This window comes from Indicator indicator, chromosome 26 (genome assembly GCF_027791375.1).
Source record: "Indicator indicator isolate 239-I01 chromosome 26, UM_Iind_1.1, whole genome shotgun sequence".
Taxonomy (NCBI): domain Eukaryota; kingdom Metazoa; phylum Chordata; class Aves; order Piciformes; family Indicatoridae; genus Indicator; species Indicator indicator.
Genome location: NC_072035.1, coordinates 7,504,240 through 7,524,148, shown reverse-complemented (window position 1 = coordinate 7,524,148; position 19,909 = coordinate 7,504,240). Strand labels below are relative to the sequence as shown.

The 19,909-nt window shown below is 45.3% G+C and overlaps 1 protein-coding gene across 1 annotated transcript; it reads right to left on the bottom strand.

Moving 5' to 3' along the window:
• Nucleotides 1-1,143: 1,143 nt before the first annotated feature.
• DHX37 (DEAH-box helicase 37) lies at nucleotides 1,144-19,893 on the bottom strand. The gene is made up of 27 exons (XM_054392652.1): nucleotides 19,788-19,893; nucleotides 18,471-18,640; nucleotides 17,280-17,392; nucleotides 16,107-16,437; nucleotides 15,316-15,464; nucleotides 14,491-14,583; nucleotides 13,906-14,002; nucleotides 13,427-13,540; nucleotides 12,099-12,200; nucleotides 11,483-11,597; nucleotides 11,012-11,110; nucleotides 10,250-10,326; nucleotides 9,346-9,484; nucleotides 9,039-9,115; nucleotides 8,250-8,482; nucleotides 7,450-7,561; nucleotides 6,760-6,866; nucleotides 6,161-6,349; nucleotides 5,926-6,050; nucleotides 4,973-5,089; nucleotides 4,685-4,857; nucleotides 4,187-4,301; nucleotides 3,628-3,765; nucleotides 3,186-3,280; nucleotides 2,718-2,791; nucleotides 1,763-1,860; nucleotides 1,144-1,377 (listed from the first exon to the last, which is right to left on the bottom strand). The coding sequence occupies exons 1-27, from the start codon at nucleotides 19,891-19,893 to the stop codon at nucleotides 1,295-1,297; spliced, it is 3,441 nt and encodes a 1,146-aa protein (XP_054248627.1). The 3' UTR covers nucleotides 1,144-1,294.
• Between the last annotated feature and the right edge of the window lie 16 nt (nucleotides 19,894-19,909).

Sequence of the window (19,909 nt, the reverse complement as noted above, 5' to 3'; positions counted from 1 at the left end):
TGGCACAAGCACCAGCACATTAACACAGCGCGAGTGCAAGGTTTGCCAAGGAGGAAAAAGATTAGGCAGAAGAGAAGGTAAACTCAAGCTGGGCATTTTCTTCTGGGACTACCAAAATTTATTGCTGCAGAATGAGTAGATGGAGTGGTTAAAGTTTGCCTCATTTCCTAAAAGCTGCAGCATTCCAAAAAATGCTCCAGCCCGTGAGGTGCAGGATGGTTCTGGAACACCAGATAACACAGAACAAAACTGACAAACCCTGTGGCAGGAAATTAAGCCCTTGCGGCACCAGGTCAAGTGTAAGGAAAGATTTGAAGAAAAAATACTGGAAGCAGGATTAATTGATAGTCTGAATTCATGTCCTCTAGATATAGGAAAAGAATACAACTGTACTGGGTCTGCCTGGGCTGGTGTCACTTTCCCCATAGCAGGCCACAGACAGCTGTGTTTTGGATTTCTGACTACACCAATGCTGGTAACATACCCTGTTTGAGCTGTTACTGAGCAGGACTTGCACAAGTCAAGGCTTTCTCCTCTTCCCCGCTCTGCTTCCTCCATGAGTAGGCTGAAGGTGTGAAAGACACTGAGAGGGAAAACAGCTTGGACAACAGACCTGAGCTGGCCAAAAGGACAGTGTGGGACATGCAATGTCATGCTCAGATACCAGGTGGTTATTGTGTGGGAAGTGTTGAGGGATTGTCTCTGCATCATTTGGACTTTTCCTTCTTCTTCTTCTTTTTCTCCCCTTGACTAATTAAACTACCTTTATTTCAACACAAAAGTTCTCTCACTTTTGTACTTCCTGTCCTGCCAGACAGACAGGGAATGTGTGAGCAGCTGGGTACTCCTGAGCTGCTGGCCAGGGTCAGCACGTTACAAGGACCAAAGGTTCAACCTGCCTTTAGATCTGCAGTCATGCCTCAGAAAGGGTCCACCCAGGTCTGAAATTCTGCTTATTGCTGCATCCCACACCGAAAACATCTCTGCCATGCAAACTAAGAACTATACATATTTATTATAGTTCATATGACTAATATAGTCCAAAGAGAAACTTCCAATAAAAATAACAATCTGTAAAATACAATGGATAAAATTATCCAAACATGAATATTACAGAATACCAGCAAAGCAGCTGGTAGGGCTTCTGGGAACACACTAAGCTTCCCAGAAAATCAGAATAACACCCAGTTCATGTATAAAAAGGTACTGCTAACAGTTAGCAGTTCCATCCAAGGAAACCCAAGCTCTCCAGACATCTTGGAGAAATGTAGTCCACCAAGAACAGTTGGGCACTTCACAGTGCTACTGGTGGCCAGTTCTTGGCTAGATCATCATGCATAGCTTCGGGAATCCACTGACAGTAGGCTGCGAGCAGATCTGTAATGGAAGAGATGAGCAATTAGACATCTACAGGACTCAGGGAGTGGAGCAGTTTTGCTGGAAAGAGGGAAAAAAATATTTCTGTATCCACTGACAGCATCACCATAGTTTAATTTTTCAAAAGCCCAAGCCAAACATTTCAAGTGTGGTTAGAAGTACAGAAAATACAAATAAATGTTGTTCTCGGAAGTACAGGGAACTCCAGTTCTTGACAAGAACTAAACAGGAGTATTACTCTTGTTTCTGCTAAGAAAACAGCAAATATTTGGAGGTTGTCAAGTGAAAGAATCCCTTTTTAAAATTCTAATTCAGCAGTGCTCAAGGTATACTACAAAGTCTGCACTGATGATATGACTAATAATTAAGCAAGGAGAAAACTTACATTTAGGGTTTTTCTTCCACGCAGCCAGCAAAGCATCACGATTATCACAATTTTCAGCAACTAGAGCCTGCAGGAGGGATTCTGTCCTGGGCTGAAGTCTACATCAGTCCAAAACAAAATGGTGCAATAAAACAATGTTCGTTAGCATACTTTATCTGTGTTACAGCATTCAGCTTACCTGTCTGAATTCAATACTCTCAATACTTTTAAAAGGCTAAATACAGATGTGGAAAGACATGACCTCTCTATGCAGAGACATGCCACTGGCTCAGGAAACTTCACTAGAAGTACGACCACTTTTTGCTGTCTAAAGAACAGCAGGTTGCTCTACTGACCACATGAAAGCTGTCTGCCATGCAGCTGCACAGCACATAGTAAAGCAAAAGAGAATCCATAGGGCCCATGCTCAACTCTGAACTGACTAAAACAGGAAAACACTTCAGATAGCATCAGCCATCTTTAACAAGGTCCTTCACAAACTTTGCCTCTCTCAACTCCATGACAATTCACAGAAGGCTCAGAGCAAGTTTATTTGGTCATCAGGAGAGGACATCAGCAGGGTAGCAAGCGACAGTCCCCGTGAGGGTCACAGTTCTGTAAATGTAACCAAAAGCAGGAGAGAAATAAGGTCTGTTGGAAACATGTTCAATTGGCCAGACTACAAAGAACAGCAAGGAAAGCAGTGGTTCTCATCTGACAGTTTCCCACAGGTATGAGTGATTCCTTTGTCCAAAGCAGCCTGCAGAGGTCAGTGTGGCCAGCAGGCTCTTCCACACTGCCCAATTCTCTTGAGGCACAATTTTTCTTGGTAAGAAAACTCATTTTCCTCTCCCTGCAGCTATGGCCAAGATCACTATCTAGAGCACCCTTCCCAGCATTGAAATTTTTTAATCTAAAAGGAAGCTAAAAGCGCTTGGTGGGGACAACAAATCTCAGTTTGTTTTTAGCAACTTACTTGGACCATGTCTTCAGCATTATGAGTGGGCTGGACAGCAGACACTGGCTGTAAGAACTCAACTTTTTAATGACCTGAAAGATTTGTTATAACAAATGTAAAACAAGCAAGGGAAATTCAGTGCTCTGTGGAGACAGTCATCCATTAGCTTGGACCTCAACAGACTCCCATCCTGTACCCTGTCCTGACTAGCTTGCTACATGACTCTTGCTTCTCAGAATGGACAAAAGCATGAATTATAGCTTTTATCCTTTGAAAAACAGGACTTAAATTTTGGAGGTGTCTTTCATAAAAATGATGATTTCAAGTTGCTTCATATTTTAAAGATGTCTTCACCCCACCAATTGCAGCAGCTCCTCCAGCAAGTTATGAGGACCAGGCACACACACACAAAGAAACCAAAAGGCTCACCTCATCTGAAAACTAGGCAATAACATTAAAGAAGTAAGGAAGCTGGAGCACACTCACCTTTCCTTCAAGCAGGAACCTGGCAAAGTATTTGTAGCGATCAATACCTTCTGGGTAATCAACTTCCACAGCAGGCAGCTGCCAGCTAACTCGATCTGGAAAGAGAAGACGACCCCAAGTGTCCTAAATGCTCCAAGAGGATGGTACATTTCCAGGGGAGATAGGACAACACAGGCACTATGAGAAGTGGAGAGGACACTGCCACCACCCAGCCTTGCTCTGCTACAGGGGAAGCACATGGCCACTGAATGCCTGTGCCAATGGGAAGATGCTGATATTTAAATGCTATGAATCCCTTGGAGCTACTTAGACCACTGTGAAGCTCTTGAAACAGTCCAAGCTGAACTTGACTTTTCTGATAGTCTTGGTAAAAGCAGCATTACAATAACTGCAGAGGAGCTCTTGGACAAAACTACCCAGTCACACTCCTCAGGACACTTACAAAAGACACTTGGTCTGTGACATCGAACTCGGCCTGTTTCAGGGCAGTAAGATGGAGGAGGATTTTCCAGAGGCTTCCCAAAGTGGCAGTATGGTGGCAACAGGACAGGAATCCACTCGGGTTCAACTGCAGACACACCTTAGGAAGGAAAAAGAGAGGCCTGAATGCAGGCTTGCTGCCAAGGGCTGCCACTCACCAACAGCCTATGGGTTCAGAGCATGGTCAGGATCTCATTGCCACAGATTTACTCCTATCTCATTTTTCAGCTCAACTTTTATGTTCTTCTGCTCAGAGACCAGCAGTAGGAAGAAGCTGCTGACAGGGCTGGTACAGAGTGGCTATTTCAGAAGCCAAACTTAGCTGCAGCCAATCCTGCTAGACAAAATCTGGCCAATATTTCCCCTGATCTAGATTAGAAAGCACAAGAATCCAAACCCCAGGAGGCATGACCACTCTGTAAGGAGCACGCTCACCCACCACACCCAGGGACAATTCTGCTGAGGCATTTCTGAACTCCTCACCACACCTGCAGAACGAGCAGGGACCACAGCAGTCTCACCTTTCATGTACAGCTTTGTAGTCTCAACAATTTCTTGATAAACCACAAACTCTGGGAGTTGCTTGAAGAGGACTGAGCTTGGATGGATGAACACGGGGTCATCCAGGAGAGCAGTCTTAAGAGAGCACAGAAGATTGAAGCAGAGTAAGAGGAGTTACTGGAAATCCAGTTTCTTGACTGCATTTAATTTCAGGCTCTCTCAGCTGTACATTTATATGGTTTCCTTGAGTGATGGAGGTTTTTAATAACCCCATCATTTTCTGCTTCATCTTCTCTGGAGACATCAAGCACTGTGCAAGATGGACTAATGATGCTTCTTAGCCCTTTCATAACAACTCCTACATAAAAGCTGAGAAATTGCAACGCTGGACACTTCAATTCTGTGGGGAAAGCCATCACATGCAGCCCCAATGGTGCATCCAGCCAGGAGACTGGGCTCTGCACACAAGTGTCCTTCTGCCACAGAGAAGGAGAACTCAGGCAAAAAAAGCTGTTTACCTTGTAGGCATTTTTCCACTTCTCATCCAGGAGCTCTTCTGCCTGAACCCTTCGGGCAACATGATCCCCCAGCCCTGCCAGCACGATCTGTCTCAAATATGTTATTTGAGCTTCTGTCGGAGGCTTCATCTTCGGATCAACATAGAGACCAGCGTCAGCGCAAACCGAGTTCACTGTGGGGAACAAACAGGGGTGAGTTCAGATTCCATAGGAAAAAAGGTTGCAGAAAGCAGGCCAGGTGATTTGTGTCCTGCCCCAGGCAGAATAATCACAGCAACTGCCACTGACCTGCAGTTGTCAGCTGCCCTCTCAAGCGCCTGACCTCCAGCATGGCTTTGTATCGCAGTCCGTTTTCCTCACAGAACTGCCGGCTGCACCCAGCATACTCACAGGCCCCCACTGCTCCTGCAGTCAACAGTCAGGGGGAGAAAACCACTTAGCCTATCAGTTCTCCTAATTAAACCAACTGTGGGACAGTCCTAGTCTGTGTGTCCTAGTCACAGAATCGACCAGGTTGGAAGAGACCTCCAAGATGATCAAGTCCAACCCTATCTAATGAACTAGACCATGGCACTAAGTGCCTCATCCAGGCCCTTCGTAAACACCTCCAGTGACGTCGACCCTGCCCCCCTGTGCAGACCATTCCAATGGGCAATCTCTATGTCTGTGAGGAATTTCTTTCAAGATCAAGCCTAAACTTCCCCCTGTGCAGCTTGAGACTGTGTCCTCTTGTTCTGTCACTGGTTGCCTGGGAGAAAGGAACCAACCCCCATCTGGCTACAACCACCCTTCAGGTAGTTGTAGACAGCAATAAAGTCTCCTCTGAGCCTCCTCTTCTCCAGGCTAAACCCCCCCAGCTCCCTCAGCCTCTCCTCATAGGGCATGTTCCAGACCCCTTACCAGCTTTGCTGCCCTTCTCTGGACACGTTCAAGCAACTCAACATATGTCTTGAATTGAGGGGCCCAGAACTGGACACAGTACTCAAGGTGTGGCCTGACCTGTGCTGAGTACAGGGGCAGAATGAATTCCTTAGTCCTTTGTGCATATCACAGCTCCCACTCATCATAAGCCTGGGACACTTGGCAGGCTGCCCCCCAAAATCACCTCTTAGAAAATACAGTGCTGGGCTTAACCCTACAGCATGAGGATGCTTTTACTTGTGTAAAGCTGAGAGCTCAGGGTGATGGTGAGGAGAACGGAATGGAAGTTAACAGTAGAGGGAAACTGCTGCCTGCCATACCTAACATCACCATGAGGTCTCCAAGTTTTTGCATAGGGCCCTGTCCAGCCCAGATCTTCTGCATCTGTAAAAGCCTTCCTTTCTTCCCCTTCAGTTTTGCTGTCTCTTCCTCACTTACTGCTGGCCTAAAAGAAACATCAAACACTATCAGTGAGCATTGTGATTAGATGCAGAGAGGCCTTAGCTGTGAGAAGGTGATGCATCCTGTAAGGAGCTGTCAGGCTAACTCACTCACCTGTCAAACTCTTCAAAGAGCTCCCGGACAGTCATGGCAGACACGATGGTGATGGTGTAAGGCAGGCAGTCCTGCTGCCTGCTTAGGGCCAACATCTTTGCGTAGCGTGGGGCTACAGGAAAAGTGGCCATTATTCTGCCCAGGGGACTAATAGGGCAACTCAGCTTTGCGGCCAGCTGCTGCTTCAGCCTGAGGAAGGAAGAGAAAAGTCATGTAGTGAAGCAACTTCTGCATTAGAGCAAGTTTGTGGTGCTGGTTTGGGCAGCCCAATTCATATGATGTGTTTTCTTCAGAATTTGTTATGTGCTGGTCCCAAAGGCTGGGGGAAGGATTCCCCTTCCTCATGCAGCTCCCCACCTGCCCTGTATAGCACACTCCTAGTAGAGTCTTTCCCTGCCCAAACACCCCAGGCCCAGTCAAAAGGACACAGGTTTAATCAGGGACTGCTAAAACAATGCCAGTCTCTGTAAAAAAGCAAACCCTCAGATGTGAGGGCTGAGTTTGAGAAGCAGGAAGCAGGACAGCAGTGCCTGCTGCCTTGAAGGTGAAGGCTGAGCAGCAGCGCCGAGAGGAAATTTTGGGGGCACCACAGATGTTACCTTCCCGTCATAGGGGGTTCCTTCAAGGCACCCAGGGCTATCAGCAACTCCTCAGCTGCTGCAAGTGTTTCTGCTGGAGGTGGTGTTGGGAATGGGAAGTTGATTACCTAAGGACACCAAGAGAAAATGCCTCTCAGTATATCACTGACACAGCTCCCTGTGAAGAACAGTCTGAACACAGTTAAGAAGTCCTGGAAAGGAGCAAAACCTTCCCCACTGGTTACATATACCAAAGGAAAACATTTAGGATGTTTGCCAAGGGCGAGAGGAAAGGACAAATAATGGGAGGAAACACTTAGAACAAAAACATTAGGAAACAGGAATACCAGCATCAGCCTCTGACCTCAGGCACCGCCTAGGGCAGGCTGCTGGAAAGTCTAACTTCAAGCGCTACACTTTCTGAAAGTGCTCAGCTATCTCTAAAACACAATATCTGTTTGGACAAGTTTTTTCTCCACCATTAAGAACATAAGAAAGTTCTTATTATCTGAGCAAACATGTCTGTTAAGGCCTGATGGAATTCATAGCAGCTTCTGCAAGCTGCAGAACCAAAATCGAGTCCCAGGATCCTGACGTCTAACACAAGGCACAGGCTCAAGCAATGATGATAGAAGACACCTGTGTTTGTTTCTGGCTCCTAGCGGCACCACTTTGATGGGTGCTGTAGTACAAAGCCATTTTACACCTCACCTTTTCTATATTTAATGCTTTCATTTGCAGAATCAAGTCTTCTACTGGTCGGTTTGTTATTTCTGGAGCAGAAAATTTCTCAAAGTCCATGAAGACTGCTGAAGAGTATAACCTAGCAGACCAGAAAGACTGCTTACAGACTTAAAAGGAAGTGTAACTTAAAAGATATGCATGAAAAATTGACATTAGATTTAAAACAAAGGCAGCTGTGGGTGCTGTTTGCGTAACTACGTAATGATTTATGTGGCTGGGACATAACACCTTAGTCATAAAAAAACCTGACTTGGAGTGGAATCCATGCTAATGGGCTGAAATTGGGCTAGGAGAGGTTTAGATTGGGCATCAGGAACAATTTTCTTTACTCAAAGAATGGTCAGGCATTGGAGCAGGGAGGTAGTGGAGTTCCCTTCACCAGGGTTGATCAAGACATAGGTGGCCATGGCACTTTGGGACATGGTTTAATAGCTATGGTGGTGTTAGGCTGACAGTTGGACTTGATGGTGTTAAGAGGTCTTTTCCAACAGAGACAATATGTACGATTCTGTGACAATCTGGCCACCCAAATAAGGGCCTTCAGCAAGAGAAAGGCCCTCCAGAAGCCACGCTGTCAAACCAGTATCACAGTGACAGTTCATGATAGGCTTCACCTGTCCTATCTGAATGAAGAGCAGACAAGCCCAGGCATTTCAAGCAGCACTAGGTGCTTGTGACAGGGGCAGCAGGACAAGGGAAGCTGTGATTCACACTGACACATGTCGGGCTTTCGGTTCTCCGAAGCCTCTCCACGGCAAGTAGCTAACCTGTAACAGTGCCCTGGTTCTGTCCGGCCAGCCCGCCCTGCCCGCTGGTTGGCGGAGGCCTGGGATATCCAGGTGACCCTGAAAGAGGACACCCCAGTAATCCTGTCATAGAAACGCTTCTTCACTTTTCCACAGTCCACCACGTATTTGATGCCTGGGATGGTCAGCGATGTTTCGGCCACGTTGGTGGCTACAACGCACAGCCTGGTGCCAGGAGGGGGAGCCCTGAATACCTACAAGAGACAGATGGACAAGGGACAGGCATTGCCAACAGCGGCAGAGCGACAGGCAGGCAGCTTGGATGGGTTGCGAAGGGATGACAACACATCGTGGCATCACTCTTACCCAAGAGTAAGACCAGAGACTTAACTCTTTTGTCTGGAACTCTACCCAGCTCAGTCAATCCCTCAGAAACACCCTCAGGAGCTCCAGGTGGGGCAGACACCAGTGTTGAGCCATATTTAGACACACTGCTGCCACCTCCAAAGCCCAAGAGGGAACGCAAGCGTTTGTATCAATTGCCTGTTGGCAGCAAGATCTTGACATGGCCTGGGGCCATGATGAATTTTAACATGCTGCAGGACTGTCACTTTTCATCTCTCCCAACCTGCAGAACTGGCACATCAGAGTGATCCCAGGCCAAGCAAGGGGCCCACTGGGTCAGTCAAACCTGCCTACTGCTGGACAGTCTGAGATGGAAACATTAACACACAAAGCACAGGTGACTTTAGACAGCAATCCCACAGATCTGTAAGGATTGTTTACTCATTGTGACAATAAATCCCTTACCTTTGCTTGTTTCTCTGGTGCTAGCAAAGAGTAGAGTGGGAGCACATAGAGTGGAAGGGATGAATCAGATTTCTCATCTGTAGAAAAGAAAAAACAATATTGTTAAATAGACAGCAAGCCAATTTTCAGGGTAAGTTCCAATGATATCCTCACAAACACAACTCCATTTAAAACCAGCCAAGTATTTGGTGCAAAGCTGTAGCTTTTCCCTGGTGTTATCACATCAGTTTTGCAAGGACAACTAACTTATGTCACACACTTCACAGGTAACAGGAGAAAGGGAATTTTTATTTCAAAAGTGTCAAACCTTCTTCTGAGTCTCCATCACCTAAATCAAGGTCAATATCAGACCCTGCAATATCATCATCAGTATCAGCATCTCTGTCTTCATCTCCTTCATCCACTGGTACAACAGAGTAATTGTCCAGATCAATTTTGGGGAGTGTCTGAGAAAGATAAAGAAGAAAAAAACCCCGAAAACAACAGACCATTAAGGGGAGACACATTAAGGGAGCACCTTTTACTGCTTTGAAAGGAGAGCTGAGCTCTTACTCCAAACATCTGCTGACCTGAAGGTGATAGAGGGATTAAGAGATTTCATTGGTATTTTAAGGCTGAGGTTCAGCATTTGGGAACTGTGAGAGTCAGGGAGGAGTAACCCAAGTACTTTAAACACCATTTTGTGCCAAGCTAAGCTTCTTCACTTGGAGGACAGTGGGGAAGAGTAAAATCTCTTTACTTCAGGTCCCTTCAGCTACCAGGATCCAGTGTCAGTGGAGAGGATATCTCTTAACATCAAGATCTCCTGCTAACAAAGCACACATAGCACTTGAGTGGAACCCAAACACTACCCTTTGCCATAGATACATCAGTCCCAATTTTGGGTAAGAAACAGTGAGGTGAGGAGAAGCCCTGGAGCCATCATGTCGGGAACTCCTTCCATTAAAATTTTAGTGGTCAGTACTCAACTGAAATTAATCTCCCGCCCATAATATCCAGGGAAACACTTCAGCACTGCGCTGCTCATAATGTAGCAGTTACCAGGCTGGGCAGTATTACTGGGTTTCCTGAGGGGACATATGTAGGCTACAAGGCTTCATGCAAGTCTGGAGCAGCCTGGTGAGAAACAAAGCCACACAGGAGTGCTGTTTTGCAGGGAGGTACCTGCTCCTTCCTGTTTCTTGGACAAGCTCTCCCCCATCACACATTACCATTGTTTTCTTCCGCTTCCTCGATTTCTTAAATCTTCTGGTTTCTTCCACTGACTCTTCTTTGTCCCCATCTGCTCCTACAAAAAAGGCCATTGGAATTGCTGTTAGCTGAGCATGCCTCCCCCACAGAAAAACTAAGAGGGGGGAATCTGGTCCCACTCCCATCTTTTGGGGGATGGAAGTGTCACAGAGTGAATGAAGCAGATAGTCACATTGAAGGCAGAGGGGACAGGGACAACACGCATGTTTAAAATTATAATTCCATTTAGGAATCATGCTGAGGATCAACAGGAGAACACACAGCAACTGTATGTCTTGAGGTTTAGGAGATGATTAGATGAGCCAGATTAAAATTTGACTTTCTAAAGTCATCTTGGGATGTACCATTGTCCTGAAAATAAACAGTACCCACAAGGAGCAACATTTCCACTTTAATTCATAGCTAACAGAGTAAATCAAGAAGTAAAAAAAAAAAGAAACGTGTTCTGGAGAACACAAACGCTTTCCCCAAACTAAATCAGTCATCAAAATCATCCACAAAGAGTCAACTCCTCAAATATTTCTTTTTCTCTTGTGTGTGTGGTGATGTTTTTGTTTGTTTGGGTTTTTTGTTTTGGCTTTGTGGGTTTTTTGTTTGTTTTGGTTTTGTTTGTTTGTTTGTTTTGTTTTAAACAAAAGCGCTCTTCTTTTTATGTGCAAAGCAAGCTCACTTCTCAGTGGGATAAATTTAAAGCTTACCAGTCCCTTATTCTACAGCATTACCTGCAGTGTTGGTGTTTTTTTGGAATGGAAAGGCTTTTCTTAGCCTTCTACAGAGCGAGTGGACTTCTGCCTGGCCTGTTAAAAACACCAAAATCCCACCTGCAAGAGAAGACATCATTCAACCTCAGAAGGAATTTCACCTTGGAAAGCTTCAGGTCTCATTCTTGATAAAAGAAAGGTGGAATATACTGTGAAGTAACAAGGAGGAACAGGGTGTTTGACTGCATCTGTCTTCCACTAATGCCTTGAGAAACATGCTAATGGAGCTACAACTTCACTGAAGGGTAATTTTCACAAGAAAACCCTTCTAAGTCAAAGCACACAATACATCACTGCAGTCCTACCTTCATCTTAAAAAAACCCTCAACCCAAAACTAAACAACACAAAATTCCCCAAAAAACCCCACAACCCAGAAAACTTTAGGCATATTAAGTGTAAAGAATGTGAGAGGTTCTTGGCAGTGAGCTTACCTGAGGGTAGCATTCGATGGATTTTGCAGACCTTTCTGAAGCACTCCCCACTGTAGTCATCTAAGGGAGTTTTCTTGTTAAAGTGGACAGTTACAGGGAATTGCCTCGCATCTACCTAGAGAGGAAATGCAAAGAAAAGGGTTGGTTTGCTGTTGTAACTCCACCACAATTATCACAGCTTGCAGGGAAGAAGTAGAAAATCTCACCCTGTATTTCTGTACAGTTTTTGTGTTTGGTAACCTACGAAACACCAGACCCACAGAAGTTATCCGTGTGGTCTGTGCTGAACACCACAAACCCAAGCTAGATACCAAAAATTTTCTCTCTTTCAGATCACCAATTCAGACTGAGGCTTTCTAGTCCTCCTGAACTTTGACTTACAGGTTTTCAAGATAATCAGATTCTGTCAGGGCAGTTTTCTGATAAAAGCAGAAAAGAAAACACCAAGTCCCCAAAGAAACAATACCCTGCACAAAGTAACTGTTTTTAAATTGATATCTGAAAGATCTCAGCACCAACTGGAAAGATTAGAGTGCCTCTATTTTCTTAACTGGTTTTATAAAGGAAGCCCTCCCTGTACTTTTCAGCCGTTAGGTCCCAGGGAGGAGGAGGATACCTGAATGACAGGAGGTGTGACAGAAAACAGCCTGTTGTTACTGGTGAAATCCTCCACACGAAGGGTAGCTGACATAATGATCAGCTTCAGTGGCAGCCCTTTCTGCAGGGACAAAAGTGTGTTACTCTGTGCCTAAAAGCAGGCAGCAGGTAAAGCTACACAGCACACAAACCCAGAGAGACAAGCAGGTCTGGGTACAAGTTTCAGCAGCAAAACACTCAAAATCTAAGACAACAAAAGCACTGTGTCAAGAGACAGAGGATGTACACAGCTTCACATGCAATGTGTCTTTAAAGACAAAAAACCCCAGACAGGCAGTCTCGATGCTGACAGTGACCTGCCTCTGAACCTCCATCCTCTCCATCTACAATTAAAACAAAAAAGAGATACCAAGCACCTTCCTGCAGTCCACCAGCCCCCAGCATCAGTCAGGAGCAATCACTTGACGATGTCTTGTTTCAGTGTCTCCTGCTAACTACAGCTGTTTATGGATTATTCCAGGGCAATAGTACACATCTTGCTTTCTAGCAGGCTGCTAAGTTTAACTATTTACACTGTAAGTGTAAAATTATTTGCATATTAGCTGAACCGTTATCTGTTGGTACTGCTAGGTATTATTTTCCCATTCTGTTTCTTGAAAAGGCAAACACATTAGCTGAGCTTTACTTCCTGGTTTCCATCAGAATTACAGAGTCATAGAATTGTTAGGGTTGGAAGGGACTTCAAGGATCATCCAGTTCCAACCCCCCTGCCATGGGCAGGGACACCTCACACTAGATCAGGTTGCTCAGAGCCACATCCAGCCTGGCCTTAAAAACCTCCAGGGATGAGGCTTCTACCACCTCCCTTGGCAACCTATTTCAGTGTCTCACTACCCTCATGGTGAAGAATTTCTTCCTAACATCCAATCTGAATCTACCCATTTCTGTTTTTTTCCCATTCTCCCTAGTCCTATCACTACCTGACACCCTAAAAAGTCCTTCCTCAGCTTTCTTGTAGGCCCCCTTCAGATACTGGAAGGCCACAATAAGGTCTCCCTGGAACCTTCTCTTCTCCAGACTGAACAACCCCAACTCTTTCAGTCTGTCCTCATAGGAGAGGAGCTCCAGCCCTCTGATTGTCGTTGTGGCCCTTCTATGGACACGTTCCAGCACGTCCAGATCTTTCCTGTAATAGGGGCTCCAGAACTGGATGTGGCACTCCAGGTGGGGTCTCACCAGAGTGGAGTATTTCCATCTACTTCCAACTGAGAAAGTCCTTCCTCCCAGAGAGCCTCCTCACTCTAACACCCCCTCCCCAGCTCACCAGCATCCAACTGCTTCTCTTACCTTTGCACGGAGAGGCACGATGCGAGACAAGAGGCCTATCAAGATATCTGTGTACATGCTCCTTTCGTGGGCTTCATCAATAATAATGACTTTGTACTTGGAAAGCAGAAAGTCCTGCGAAGAGAGATCCATTTCACTGCATGAAGCCTCATCCAAGGACATCTTTAAGTCAAGACAACCTACAGCTACACAAACACTGACCCCCATCCTCATGGCTGTAGTCTCTCCCACATATCTGAGCACAGTTTAATGTGTTTACCCTACATGAAGCAGCTTTGATCCTGAGTCTCCTGCTTGCTCTCATTTCACACAGTAAGGTAACCTAATGTTTAGGGACATGGCCAAGACTAAAAAGGGTTGAGATAAAATACATCTCCAAGTGTTAAAAGGGATTTTGCTTTGCAAGGTTGGCAACAAATCCAACAACAAATCCAAGGCCTCTCTTCCTACTTTTCATTACACTGAGGACAGCAACTTACCTTCTGAATTTCTTTCAGCAACACACCATCCGTCATGAACTTGATTTGTGTTTCATCTGAAACGTTGCCTTCATATCGGATTTGATAGGAAACCACTCTGAGGAAATACCAAGGTGGCCACAAGAAAAAGCATGGGGAGAAACTGAAAATTCACATTCAGAACAGAAGGTAGCCCTCAGCCTAACTACATTAAGTCTGAATGCCAAGACAAGACACAAAGCACACCATCAGTTCCCCAGAGCCTAGGACAGACAGAATGCTAGAAACTGGGATACATGGCCATATCACTCTGAATTATTTCACTGTTATGGGATGCTTTCTCAGATGGAGACAAGCTGGGTCCACTTCCCACACACCATCTCCATAAAGCACTCTCTAAAAAGTAACTTACAACCATCACAATCCTGCTTATGGGGTTTGGTTTTTTTTGGTAGACAACCCCACAGAGGAGTTTGTAACTCACTTTCCCACAGCTCTTCACCAAAGACCGAACAAGCAATATACAAGTCTTGATTTCAGGCTATGATATGTAGAGAACATTTCAGAGCTAGCTTCATAGCAAGTCTCAGGGTTTTTTATCCTCACCTGTGTGACAAGTTCATTTCCTTAGCGACTCGCTGGGACATGGACACTGCGGCCACTCGCCGAGGCTCGGTGATCCCAATAGCACCATTCGAACTAAAGGGGTGGAGGAAAAGAGGGGTTGTTTGGCTGCTTGTTTTGAAGACGGCAACAGGATTGCTGCACAATGTAGCAGCATACAACATCAATTTTAGGTCTAGTCATAAGAAAAAGACAGAAAGGAAGCTCTGGGATTACCTTTCTTTTATATATGTATTGATCTGAAAATACATCTATCACAGAAATGTCTTGTTGTCTCTGCATTCCAGCTCCTTGAACTCCAGTCCTCCTGGACAACCCTCTGACAATGGTCTCCATGTCAAAGGAAACTAAGGCTGGGGCAGCAGCAGCACAGAAGCTGGGTGCACCTTGATGTAGCTTGCAAGAAACACCTTATGAGGTGCCCGAGTTCATGAATAGTTCCAGGTGAGCCACAGCTATTTTTTAAAGAAGTTCCTAAGAAACAGGCACATTTTGTTGCAAAGGTAAAAACAAACCTCTGAAAGCAGAGGTTAGGCTATGTGAGATGGACAGAAAAATGGAAAAAAACAGGCTAGTGGCTTGGAAGGAAATTTTTACGTAAGAAGTTTCAAGAGATTATGTGGAGAGACTTTAGCAGGTCAGTCTCATTCCCTATAGATTTTCGAAAAGCTCTTTTAGTGTGGCCACTACCACTGCACAGAAAAGACCAGGTTCAGTTCAGCCATAGCAGAAGAAATGAAATCAGAAGTGACTGAGCTCAGCTTGAATTTTTCCAGTTGTTTGCTGCATATAGAAGAAGCCTCATACCTGGCATAGCCAGCTTCATAGAGAAACTGAGGTACTTGTGTGGTTTTACCACTTCCTGTCTCTCCACATATGATCACAATGGGATTCTCATTAATGGCTTCCATGATGACTTGCTCTTCTGCAAGGATTGGAAGCTTCAGCCTTGCCTCCTGAAGAATATAAAACATATATTGTTTTGCCTCTTGTTCCCTTTTTGTTTTCCCCAGGACTGAAAACTTGTTACCTTCCTCAGATTATAAAAGCCACAAAACGAATTCTGTCAGCTCTGTGGCTCAAAAAGCTCTAAACCAGCTAATCTCACACCATTACGTCCAAAAGCTAGAGTCATCAGAGCAGCTTCCCAGAAAGCAGCTGGTGAGCCCTGCACTTTAGCTGGTGAAACTTCAGAGCTCCTGAGTTTATAATTATAGCACTTCAAGGCAAAACTCCTTTCACAACTGGCTGGTCTGTGCAGAGCCTTTCCCTGTTTTACAGGACACCCTATCTACAGCAAATGGAATGAACTACCCTGCCTAAGATACAGCAAAATGCAGAAATAAAAGGGACTTCACAAGATTTGCCAGCAAAGAAGACTGCTAATAGAGTCTGTTTTTAAAACCAGAGACCTGTACATGTACAGACCTGGACATGTACGATGTCCCAGAACAAGGACCCTACGCGCACACTGCTGCCATGCAGCATTAGCAAGAGGCATGAGATAATGCTACAGTGTCTGCAGTGACCTAATCTGATGGAGGACACCATCATTTCCAGCCCCTGTGATAAGCAGTTCACTGTTCAGAGAGCCTCACCTGAATCTCAGGAGACCTGTCCACTGGAATGAAAACTGCAGGCTTGCAGCCTGGTTTGTTGGAGGCTGCCTGGCAAAGTGGCACACTAGGACCTGCTGGCTGCTGGTTAGCCACTGCCTTCTTCACACCTTCCTCTGGCTTTTCAGTACTATTCAAATCACTGGATGAGGACTTCTCAATTTCTTGTTTCTGCTCTTCCTCCTCCTCCTCCTTAAAGCTACTGGGTTCTTCCTCAGGCTCCGACTCTGAATCTGAGCTGTGTCTCCTCTTGTTTGCACCGCTAATGCTCCTGAGCTTTTCAGGTACAGTAGTTTCTGGCTCCTGCATCACCCTAAAACAAAACATTGCTATGTGAAATGTGCTGTGGTCAGTGTTCTCCAGGACCTCAAGCCAGACACGTCTTCCACGCAAAAAGTCACATCATCCAAAGTCACTGCCTGAGTCTGAACCCAGCTGTCACTCAGATAGGGAAAGCTTCCACATCTTGGGTGCTGTGCAGAACAAGATGCTACCCAGACATGTTAACCCAGTTCTCCAAGAATTCCATTCTTGAAGGTTTTCACAACTCTGCTAGGTAAAGCTCCAGCTGACCCCACTGCTGGATTCGTCCCTAAGCACACTTTCTTCAGAAGGTATCTCTGCAGTTTAATTTATTTCAACACCTGATAAAATGCAGCTCTTGGTAAATCCAGTAAGGATGGACTGCATCACTTGATGTTTTTCAATACAGCCACAAAGTAAATCCATCCATCATGTAGTTTAGCATAATTTGTAAGAGTATGCAGGTTTAATTGTCACCCACCTCATCCCTTATGAACCAGAATTGTTTAGGTTGGAAAAAGGTTGGAAAAGACCTTCAAGATCATAGAATGCACTAGGTTGGAAGGGACCTCTAGAGGTCATCTAGTCCACCCTCTGCCAACCATTCTGACAGGGAAGACCAAGTTACTTTAACATCTTCTGAAGGTGACATCAGTCAAACAAGACAATAACTATATTATCAGTTAAAAATAACTTATTTAACTCATCCATTCTGAAGAATGTATGCAGTATGCAATAAGAATAAAAAAATATAAATCAAGAGAAAAAAAACCACCAAAGTCAAGAAAGTTGCCAAGATTTCAACCAGAGTAATAAAGCAGAATGGTTCTCTCCAAAAAAAAAACACTTTACCTTTTGGTCTGATACATGCGCTCCCCGACACCCAGTTTGGAAGTAGTGTAGAGAAGTTTCATTTCTGCCTCAGAAGCTTGGACTTCATTCAGCTTGCTTAGCAACTCAGCTCGCTGTTTGGGAAGAACAACCAAAACCAGTGCTAATTGCCACCAGGAAATAATGTCATTTCAAGATTTGTGCTTCAGTTCTAAAGGCTGTGCCCTGGCAGCTCTTGCTGTCAAGCTGTAAAGATGTTTACTACTGCTGCTCTGTGGTCACTCACCCCTCAATGAAGACTTCAGCCCTGCACAAGACCAAAACCAGAAAGGCAGACTTGACCTCTCATGGCAGCCACAAAAAGCTCAGCAGCACCCTTCAAACAGTGGCACAGAAAATGGATTTAAGCTCAAATATTGGAGGGCTGGAGCAATGGAAGCTTCCCTTCAACTCCATCATGTGACACACAGCACTGGCAGGTCAGACAGCTGTAGTTTTAAACAAGCTCCAAAACCAGAATTAGTTTGTCAAAAACATTATTCAGACACTAAAAAAATGATCAGAATTTTTGCCTGGAAAGCTTCTACTGAGGCAGAAAAGCTCTATTTGCATACAGAAAATACACAAGAGCTGGAAATCTTGTGTATGGGCAGTGGCAGAGTTTGGGGTGCATCAAGCTTGGTATTTTGCAGCAGGACAAAGCTTCTCATACAACCTGTTCCACAGAACACTTTCAAAATGGAACATCAGTTACTCTGCTAGTGACATACTTCACAACATGCATCTACCTGGTCAAAGAGAAAATGGGAACCAGGACTCAGCAATGATGTAGTCCTGCAACACCTGATCCATGGAGAGGGAGAGGAATGCTTTCAGAGTCAGACTCAAGAGTCCAATGGCTTTGCCAGAGCACCCAGCAAAGGAATGACTAATGCTGCTGCAACATGAACTCTAAAACTTCAGCATCTCCATGTCCTTGAGATGCCCTGGACAGATCACATCCCAACACTGCTTGCTGGCAGTGCAGTGCAGTCACCCCACCTCTGGTTGGTCACAACAGCAATGCAATTGCACTACACATTGGGGACTGCCAGTGTCAGCACAAGGGAAACCTCGACAGCTGCTTATTGGCATCAGCCTTCTCCGTACTCTTCTCGTTTATCCTTTTAACGTGAGTCACAGAGCTGGAGGTATCAGCAAGCAGCCACATACCTCTTTTTTCTTTTCCTTCTGCTCTAAAATTTTCTGCAGGTTTTTCTTCTGTTTCTTGCTCAGGGGCTTCTTTGGATGTTGCACAACACATGCTACTTTTTTCTTCTTTGCTTTTTTTGCTGGCAGGACCAGGGCATTACTGTCATCAATTCCCTTCAGCGTTGCTCCATCTGAAAGCATGTGTTTGATTATTCACCTGTGCCAGGTGGATTATTTTCAGCACACTGCTTAACAGTCTTATCACAAACCATACCACATTCATCTGGTTTAGACAAACACAGCTCTTATCCCCAGCCAAAAAATAAATCCCACGTATTCAGCAAGGGCAAAAGACCACGAAACTGGGCACTAGATACTCCTGTGCTCACTACAGCCAGAAGGGCAATTTTCCTTGACTTATGTAACAGCACTAATGAAATATTTGCCTATTTCATTCCCAAAGGGTCAGGGGGCAGCCCAGGACATGGCTCAGGACACAGCGTGCCTTGAGGTGACCCTACTGCCTCCTGCCTCTCCCTGACATCAGTCATTTTTAATACTAAAAACTGGTACTACTAAAGTTTGAATTAAAAAAATGGTCTCATAAATGTGGGGGATTTAAAGGAACATTGGAGAATGTGAATGCTAAACATGTTTTTTATAATTGTGTTAGTAAAGAATTGCTGGGATACAATCATTGCTTTAAGAGCTCTTAATGCAAAGCCTGTAAAATACTTTTAATTTTAATGCTTCCAATACAAGTATAATAAAACCACAGTAAGGATGTGACAATAACTCTCAGCAGCTCTACTGTCACTTGAGCAACATCAAGATCTCAAGTGCACAAGAACAAACATAAACGCCTGGGAATCACAGAATGGTTTGGGTTGGAAGCGACCTTAAAGACCATCTAAGCTCCAACCCCCATGCCATGGGCAGAGACAAATTCTTGAATGATTCCAGGATTGGAGCCTCCACAACTTCTCTGGGCAACCTGTTCCAGTGCCTCACCACCCTCACGGGAAAGATTTTCTTCCTCATGTCTAATATCATCCATCTTCTTCCAGTTTGAAGCCATTATCGCTCGTCCTGTCACTACATGCCTCTGCAGAATTCCCTCTCCAGCTCTCCTGGAGCTGCCAGGTCTCCCCGGACTCTACACTGCTTTTGGTGGTTGCTATTTCCCAATAGCAAGAATTATCACAAAACCTGGGGGTTTGATTAGATGACCTTTAGAGGTCCCTCCTAACCCAAACTACTCAAGAAAGAGGAGAACCGAACGGGACGGGACCAGGACGGACGGCCGCTACACAGCATCCAGACCGGGGCCCACCGCACCTCCCAGCTCCAGCGGCAGCTCCAGCGGCTCGGCGGTGGGCGGGGGCTCTGTGGTGCCCTGCTGCAGCCGCGCCTTCCAGTTGTGCCTACGGCGAGCTCGGCCCATGGCGGCGGCGGGAGCG